Source organism: Molothrus ater, chromosome 1, assembly GCF_012460135.2.
Source record: "Molothrus ater isolate BHLD 08-10-18 breed brown headed cowbird chromosome 1, BPBGC_Mater_1.1, whole genome shotgun sequence".
In the NCBI taxonomy this organism is placed as follows: Eukaryota; Metazoa; Chordata; class Aves; order Passeriformes; family Icteridae; genus Molothrus; species Molothrus ater.
In genome coordinates this window covers 103,525,105-103,534,401 of record NC_050478.2, presented here as the reverse complement: position 1 = coordinate 103,534,401, position 9,297 = coordinate 103,525,105, and the positions used below count along the sequence as shown (strand labels likewise).

Here is a 9,297-nt window from a genome sequence, read left to right as displayed (position 1 = left end):
ATGCTCTCAAACTATAAACTTATAACAAAAATCATAGAAAGAGTCTGAGATACAGGTATCCAGAAGTTCTGCTTTGGCCACGGTTTTTGATACCCCTATACCAAACAGATCAGATGTAGTACATCTTTATTCATACAGTCCACATGTTTTTCAGGTTTACCTATAAAAAGTAGATGCTTAGCTACTAAATAGTAAAAATACCAGTAAATTAAAAAATATGTATTAACCAGATTCAAAAATATTATTTCTATTTTAAAGAGTTACATTGCTGTTCATATTGGAACCACTGAAGTTCACCAATTTTCAGAGTTCTATAAATATCTAAATGATCAGGACATGCAAACAAAAATAATATAGAAGGACAGTGGAGAGAAAAAAGCTTGAAAACATATCAGTACTGTATAAATTACTATTTTTAGCTATTCAGTTATTTCAGATTTCTTGCATTATATTTAAAAATACTTCCTGAGAATAGGTGTCTCAACTCTTATGACACATATTTAACAAATCTATTCATGGAAATCTTCCATCTGTTCTGAAATGAATAAGAATGTTACTATAATTGTTTTAGATCTATATGAAGACAAATGACAGACCAACTGCTGTAATGGAATTTTTAATGAAATGTTCACATTTCTGGCTGACTGGGCACACTACTGTGATCTAAGGACTAACAGAAAAAGATGAAAATTCCTTAGATCTGTCTTTACTGTTCAGGCAGAATTATCCTGTTCTGTACCTATCTGTAAATGCTTACATTCAGAAAAGTCATCTGTTGCACACAGTAGATGATGTAGTCTCTTTCATAAATGCTTTATCTTCTCTATAACACTATAGCTGTATGCATTAATAGAATACTTAATAAAAGATAGAGTGCCACTAGAAGTATACTCTAACTTTAGGGTAGACTTTCTGACATAAACTGGTATTTTATTCTGTATTTCACACAATTCTATTCATTTTAAGTATCCCTATTTAATGGAATCATGAAAGAAATCTCTGTATTAGAAAATTGAGGCCTGATCTTCAAAAGAACTCATTTGGCTACCTAAATTGCAAGATTTTGAGGAGTATTTAGCATTCTGTAGCTTACTGGAACAAATAGAAGCTGACCTCAAACTTTTGCTACTGAAGTGAGCATGAGGAATTTCTTTTCACAAAACAAGTTTTAAAATTCTAATCACCAGGTCTAAACCTTTCTGAAAGATTAAAGCAGAAAAAAAACCCCACAAGTACTCACTCAACTGTGATTTGCTTAATTTTCTAAATTTTTAAAAATATTGATAAGAGTAGTGTGTAAAAGAAGGGCTGGGGACACTTCCAGTTTCCAAACTGAGTTGTGCCAAATAATCAGCAGCATACCCATGGCTAATATGATTAGGATGTGAAATTAGGCAGATATTGCGGTTCAAAATGTGGGTTTTTTTGTTCCTTTTTCTCTTAAAAAAATCCAAACAGAAAACCTCCTAAGGAATGTTAGTCAAGTCTGGCCCCAATAGAACAAACAGCAAAATTTCCATTAATTGGACAGAATCTCATCCGCTGTCTCAAACTGTAAAAGCAGTTGCTATCTTTGTCTAAGCAAAAATAAAAATGTGCCCATTTCTCAATGGACACAGCTCATACCTTACAGCTTATTGAGCTGGAAAACCTCACTGGCTTGGAGCTGATGCACACCTGCTTTTGTGCATGGTGTCTTCTGGCACAGACAGGAAAGAGATGGGAGCAGTAGCATTGTAAGATGCAGACAAATTTACCTGAACTTCACAGACACACCCCCACAATATATAGGCTAACATTCTTTCAGAATATACAGATTAGTTTAGAACACTCTGACAAGAATATATATACAGCTAAGGATATCTCCATCCCTCCACACCTGTAACTTCTACAGCTATAAGCAGAAACTACTCTGATGTAACACACAATGCTCTCACACTTTCCACTGTGAGTCTTCTCATGCAAGCCTGCTTTTCTATAACAATCTCAAATTTGCAGCCTGATCACTTGTGGTCAAAAGTCAGCAGCAGTTTTCTTTAACTGTAATACTTGAGTTCGGTCTTTCCACTCCAGTGTCTGCTGTCCCAGTGAGCTCCATTTTCATTTCTTACTTCCCAAAAAAAAATCCCAATGAGGATCTTCTTGTGAGGTTATGGAGTTTATCCCTCAGCTTCAAAGCAAAAGTAACCATATTTAAACCACTCCTAATAGATGTTTCTCTAACCCATTCTTGAATGTTACCACTAGTGGAGATTGCAGTACCTCCCCAGGCATTCTCTTTTAGTGATTCATATTTAAAATATTTTTTTCTAATGTAATTGTTTACTGCTATAATTTATGCTCATGGTTTCTTGCATTCTTCATAGCAGACCTTGAGAAAATTTACTTTCTTCACATTTTACACTTTTGAACTCTTATCATAACAGATCTGTTTTGTACAGTCTTTTCAACCCCGACTTACCTAGGAAGAAGTGCACACAATTTCAGATAAGAAAACATAGCAAGACGAATATATTTAGAAAAAAAAAAGTAGATCCTATTTTGGACCTACTATCTTTATATCTATGATCATATACAGTAAAACATTTTAACAATGGTCATTTATCATGTTCCTCAAGAGAACCAATAAAATGCAATGAATACACATCCTCTGATGTTGCACAGGTACAAAATGTATAGTTTGTTTACAAACTAATATTACTGAATGTAAAATGAAGCAACATTTTAAAAAAATATATTGGTAAAGGTCCAAAGTTTACATTTTCTAAAATATTAAGGTCATGTTTTATTTACAGACCAGCATTTGAACAATTACTGGCATTTAAAGATAACTGCTTAACCTGATGAATACATGAATAAAACAAAGCTGTAAAAAAAAAAACTAGACCAAATAAAAACCCCTCAATAATTGAAGTTCCATATAACAGTTTCGAAAACACTATTTTAAATTTCTATTTAGAAAAGCAAGATGTGATCTACCACACAGTAACTTATCAGAAACTGGTCTAACACTTTGATATGCTATAGGTATTGCAAGTGACCAATGTTACCAACCATGTGCCCGAGTGTGTTTTTTGCCCATTCCAACTTCAAATGAAGTTTTCACAACAGCTGTAGTATTTACAAATTTAAAATAAAGGGTCAATATACCTTTGGATTGCATTGACACTGTTACCTGTGTCTTCTCTTGATGACCACAAGTAGCAGACTGCAATCCAAAGACCACTTATTTTCTTGACTCTGTGAGTTAACTATTGTTATCAGCATGTACCCCAGCTGGTTTAAAAATAAAATAGACTAAGCAACTGACTAATAGTGAACACTCACCCAGGATCAATTCTGACAGAACTCACTCACTGAAGTCCCCCTCTTGATGAGGGGTGGTGTGTCAAAAGGTGGAAGCTTTTAAACTTGAACAGGACCTATGAGCTGTATGATCAGCCAAGACACAAACCCCAGCTGAGCCTGCGGGCAGGTATGTGACACCCTTGGCTGCAGCTTCAGGAGTCTGGCAGTAACACGTGGTCACCTGCTCCTGCAGATACTCCTCTGCCTTCACTGTGCTAGGTTAGGTGACCTGAAGTTGCATAATAAAAAAAACCATCTCAGGCTGTATTAGCTGTTACTGATTTTTACTGGGTTTGAGTAAGGAGCATGTCTCCTCCATGCTCCACCCTTTTTCCTTTGTGGCCCAGTCCCACCTCTGGGGCCCTGTATAAAAGTGAACATAAAAACAAATGAGGCAGACATTTTTGCCCACAGAAGGGACTGGTGAATGCCATGACACTTCTGCTTTGCCAGCCAGAATCCCTGTGAATAATGCAGTTTTGTCAAGAATGCAAGTAATTCATTAAAACTTGCCACCTTTATAAAAATAGGAGGATATCTGAGGGAATGGAATAAGAAGCAATTTCATTTTGATTACCATCCTCCTTTACACTCTGTTGTACCATCCTACATTAGGTGAAAAAAGGAAGTATTAAAAAGCTTAGGGATTCAGTGTATGCTTCTCATAAAAATTGTAAGTACAACACCTAAGAATTATGAAAACCAAATAATTTCTTTCCATGTTTATGATTTTTGAGATCTCAGCGTTTTCAAGCATAAGTCACTGATTCTTACTGATTGCAATGTTTACATCGTATTCAGTATTGCATACTGGATGAAGCAAAGTATCGGCCAGTGATGATCCCTGCTACAGAGAACTTGATCACATTCTCAAATTAAAGCAGTTATTAGTGCATTATACTGCTAGTGACAACAAAACTGTTTCACATTCTGAGAATACCCATCTCTGAAACGTTTTAACATACCTAACCAAGCGATGCTATGCATTCCTATGTAACATTCAAATCCTCTAAAAATATGCTTTCTTGAAATGATTCTCAGTCTAAATGTATGTCAACAACAGATTTTGCTCCATTTAATTTCTTATATTATTTCTGATAAAGTTCCTGCTTTAGTTTTTAACTACAGGCTATAGTTTCTAATTGTTGCTCTGCTTCAGCAGCCATGGCTGCTGCCTGCAACTGTTCTGTTTCACTCTGGATGGAATTGGCTGCTGTAACTTGCTTTCTTTCACTGTGCATATTGTTCTCGTGCCTTTTTAGGTCAGATGCCTTAGCAAATGCTTTAGTGCAGGAACTGCAGACAAAAGGTTTCTCTCCTCGGTGCCTTCTTTCGTGGTCTTTGAGGTGGGACTTGTGCTTGAAAGCTTTATCACACATATGGCATGCAAATGGCCTCTCATTACTGTGAACTCTTTCATGCTTTTTTAGATCTGGTGCACGAATAAAAGACTTCCCACACACCTCACAACTGTAAGGCTTGTAACCCGTGTGTATTTTCAAGTGTTCTTTCAAATGAGCCTGCGTGGTGAAGCCCTTTGTACACATTTCACAAACAAATGGTCTGTCTGCAGTGTGTAGTTTTTCATGTTTTCTCAAACGCGCTTCATCAGAAAAGGTCTTGCCACAAGCCTGACATACAATGTGTTCCCTGTGACCATAAAGCAAGTACTCAAACTTCATATCCCCGGCTGCTGTGGTCCATCCTGGAGTTTGTTCATCTTTCACCTCACTTATTCCATCATTAAATGTGAGTGCCTGAGGCGTCTGAGATCCTAAGTCTTTAGATTCCGTTGTTTCCATAGGTTCTACTTCTTGGCCATAGCAGTTTACTTTTCTAACTTCTTCACTTCCCAACTCTTTCAGAATTGCCTCTTGCACTCTCAGAGTAGTGGTTGGTGATTTACCATCTTCCTGACTTGGGGGAGTGCCTTCTACTGTCACATCTGATGGACTGTCATCATGATCTCCAATCTCTTCCACCTCATCATCTTGGGTATCATTGGGTTCCCCAATAGAACGGTTCATTTTTAGACAGTACTTGCTCTTGGACTGTGTGTTTTCTTCAGGACTAGATACATCACGTTTTTGAGAGCAGAGTTTATCAAGAAATCGAATACCAAGGATCTGGCCTGAAGACATCATCAAGTTTACATCCTCTTTTTTAACAGAAATCTTTGCAGTATACATGTAATTGAGAACTTCCTCAAAAATATCAGAACGAAGAAAATCTATTTCTATTACTGATGAACTATCAACTTCAAGTTTTTTGAAAAGCTTTTTGAAGTAGGTACTGCAGGCAGCAAGCACACACCTATGGGCTCTGAACTTAACATCTTCAACCACAATAGCGATGTCACAAAATTCTCCTTCCAAACGTTGTTCATTCAATGTTTTCAGGAACACAGTTTTGTGATCGTCGTCATTATATTTAATGGTTTCAGACATACTGATGAAAAACTCCTGTAAATTAACAGGAAAATTTTGTAACATTTATAAAGCAGTCTAAGTCACAAAACCCAAAGAAATGAAGTAATTTCCATCATTTAAAAAAAAAACCAACTTTTTTTCTCATAAAATGACCACAAAAAGCCTGTTAGACTGTGAAAGTATTACTCTGAAACTGATTTTAAAATTGTCAATGTATAAATGTTATGTTACACAATTTACAACTATTCAAACCTTTATTACAAAATCAAAAACTTTCTCTTTAAAACTCCAATTCTCATTAAATGTATGACCCAACTCATAAGTCATTATTATAGCCAAAGGAAATGTTAACACTAAAAATGTGTAAGAAATAGTCTAAATAAGTCTGCACGACAAACTAAATTTGACATATCAAATATAAGCCTTACCATGAACAATGCGGGAAGTTTTCTAAGCAAATGATTATTAAATTAATCTCAGAATGGGCCACCTTCAGCCTGAAAGATGGGAAGATAATAACATTTCAGTATATGATAATATCGACTCCAAAAATTATTCTGAGTGTTAAAAGACAGCATTTTCAATTATTGAAAGTTAGATAAAATACAGTTAAAATACCCAGTTATTTTTTCAGTGACACTACAGACAACTGTAGAGGACAAATCCATGTGTTTATTTTCCTATGGCTACTGCACTTCCCTGGTTCCACTTTCCTGCTACTTAACTTTGCACTAAATCTAAAGGTCTGAAAAACCTCCCCAGGAATCACCACAATTAACGCAGTAACCGACCCATCAAGAAGGTGATCAGTCTTCTGCTGAACCAGAGAGCTGAGCCAGCCTAGCAGAGGGTCTGGCAAGCAGACCAAACATCCCAAAGGACAGCAAAGCAGGGACAGGGATGGATGCACATCCAGGACCAGGAAAAGGGACAAGTGCACCAGATTTCCAAACTATAGAGATACCAGAAAACAGAAGGATAATGCAAGACACATAATTTCAATTATTCAATCCCAACTGACATCTAATTGTGCCAAAGCAGGAAACGCAGTGGAGAGGAGGGGAATTTAATACTTTGGAACAAATCCAGTGCCACCTGGCACAGATCTCCTGGGAATTTCTTCCCTAAAATCTAATTTATCTGTAATCATATATGAAAGAGAAGCAGATGACAGGTATGATGATAGGTTTGCAACTCTTGGTGCTGTGTGTTTCACACAATATGGGAACACCTGGCTCTGCAGGTCAGGCATGTCCGCTAAAGTGTCCCTGGCTACACAGAAAAATTAAAATAAAAAAAGTAAAAAAAGGACGGCCTAAATTCTTTTCTTAGTCCCAAATAATCAAATTTTAAGATAGCTAGATAGTAAGTCTGTAAATACTTGAAATATACAAAAGGAAACAAAACCGGAAAGCGATATTGCATATATTTATGGGCCGTCTGGTTCTGCTGGCCCAGGAAAATGTATCGGTCCAGCATTGAAGAAGGTAGGACAACCAACTATTTAAATGGGATTTTTTTCGAGTTCCTTGCAAGATAGGAAAATGCTTTCTTCTTAAGCAAGCATCAAAATGTTACTGGCAATAATCTAGCAGCAATTGCACCGTCCTGTTAAACAGTATGCGGTTTTGCTGCAATTCTGTCGACACTGAGAATGAATTATAGAAGTAATTGGCTGAAAATAGGGCTGCGGAGTATACAGGGGTGTGCAACTGGCAAAGAACAAAGTTATTCCTTTGCGAATGGAGCGGGTCAGGCACTCGCCCAGAGCGTTTCTAGCTCGGGTTACTTATTTCACTGGTCAATTCAGATTTATTCCTCCACACGCTTTTTACACGGCCGCTACCTCCGCAAGGGCCGCAGGGAGGTGTTTGCGGGGCTGCGACTGCTCGGGACGCGCTTGGTGCCTCCCCGCGCCGGCTCTCGCGGCCGCCGTGCCCGTGACCGCGGAGGCGCACGCCCGCTCCACGCACCCGCGGGCGCGGCGCGGGCGGGTTCCCGGCGGGGACCGGCCCGGCCCCTGCCGCGCCGCCCGCGCTCCCGGCCCGGCGTCGGGGGCGCCCGCGAGCGCCAGGCGGCCGCTCTCCGGAGCGAGCCCGGCGCTCCCGCCGCGCCGCCTCACGGGGCTGCGCGGGGACGGCGCCCCGCTCCCTCCTTCCGTCCGTCTGTCCGTCCGTCTGTGCCTCCCTCCCTCCCTCTCTCCCTCCCCCGCTCCAACGGTTCTCGCGCGGCTCCCGCCGCCTGGACGCGGCCGCGCGCCCCTTTGTTGCGGCGGCCACCGCCGCCGTGCGGGACCCGCGCGCCCCAGCGTGCGCATCCGCCGCTGGACGCGTCCTCCTCCTCCTCCTCCTCCTCCCCCTCCCGCTGGCCCTCCCCTCGCCCGCGGGAGGCAGGCGCGCAGCGGCGCCGGGGCTGCTGGCGGCGGGCGCGCCCGCGGCAGCGCCATCTCACCCAGCGCGCGCTGCCGGGGCTGTAACGGCGGCGGCGAGCGGGGGAGGGATGGCAGAGGGAGGGGGGAGGAGGGGAGGAGGGAGGAGGAGGAGGAGGAGGAGGAGGAGGAGGAGGGAGGGGGGCGTGCGAGGGAGAGCGCGCGCGCGCGCAGCGCAACGGCGGCCGGGCCGCGGCGCGGGAGGGCGCGGGGGAGGAGGGGGGAGAGGGCTCGCGCTTACCTGCCGCCCGCCCTCGCGCGCGGAGCCGCGCTTCCCGGGGGGCGCGGGGGGGCCGCCGCTGCCACTGCCGCCGCGCGGGAGGGGGACGGGGGGAGGGACGGGAAGGAGGGAGGGAATGGGGGGGAATTTGGGGAGGGGGTCTTGGGGGGGGGGGGGGGGCCCTGCGCGCGTCTCTCCGGCCGTCACCGCCGCCTCCTGCACGAGCACTCCAGTGCGCGCGCGCGCGCGCTCGGGGAGGGGGGGCGCGGGGGGTGCGTGCATGCGCGGTGCGAGCGGAGGGCGCGCCTGTGCCCGGGGAGCGCGGAGGAGGAGAAGGAGGAGGAGGAGGCTGGGGCGGCGGGAAGGGGGGAGCAGCGGGGCCTGCGGCGCACCAGTTCCCATCGCCCTCCTCCCGCTCCGGGGGACGCGCGGCTCGGGCCGCGGGGGCGCGCGGGCCGCGACCGTTCCCGCCGCGCCTGCGCCCGCCGCGTGTGCGAGCCCGGGGCGCGGGCACGGCCTCCCCCCGCCAGGCGGCGCACGGCGGCGAGCGCGGCGCGGGCTCGGCCCCGAGCCGGGCGCGGCGGGACCCGCGCGGCCGTTGGGCGGCGCTCGGGGGCGCGCCCGCGCGCGTCCGCGGAGGGGCGGCGGCGGCGGGTGGTGCGGGAGCGATGCTGCCCCTGATGTGTCCCTTGCCCGCCACCGAGAGCAGAACGGCTCTGCCCACCCAAACCCGCCCGCGCTCCCTGGTGCAAATACTCGGGGGGGTTGGATTTTAAAAGGCATAACGCGATCGCTAGGGAGGAATAAAGGCTTTTGTTGCACTGCTCATCTCCCACCTCCGGTTTGCTTTCCAAAAAGCATCTCATGAGATG

At 44.4% G+C, this 9,297-nt stretch overlaps 1 protein-coding gene across 1 annotated transcript; it reads right to left on the bottom strand.

The window, feature by feature from the left end:
* Nucleotides 1-2,481: 2,481 nt before the first annotated feature.
* ZBTB14 (zinc finger and BTB domain containing 14) lies at nt 2,482-8,829 on the bottom strand. Its single transcript, XM_036378920.2, has 3 exons — nt 8,447-8,829; nt 6,206-6,274; nt 2,482-5,810 (listed from the first exon to the last, which is right to left on the bottom strand). The coding sequence occupies exons 2-3, from the start codon at nt 6,206-6,208 to the stop codon at nt 4,467-4,469; spliced, it is 1,347 nt and encodes a 448-aa protein (XP_036234813.1). The 5' UTR covers nt 6,209-6,274; nt 8,447-8,829; the 3' UTR covers nt 2,482-4,466.
* Nucleotides 8,830-9,297: the final 468 nt, after the last annotated feature.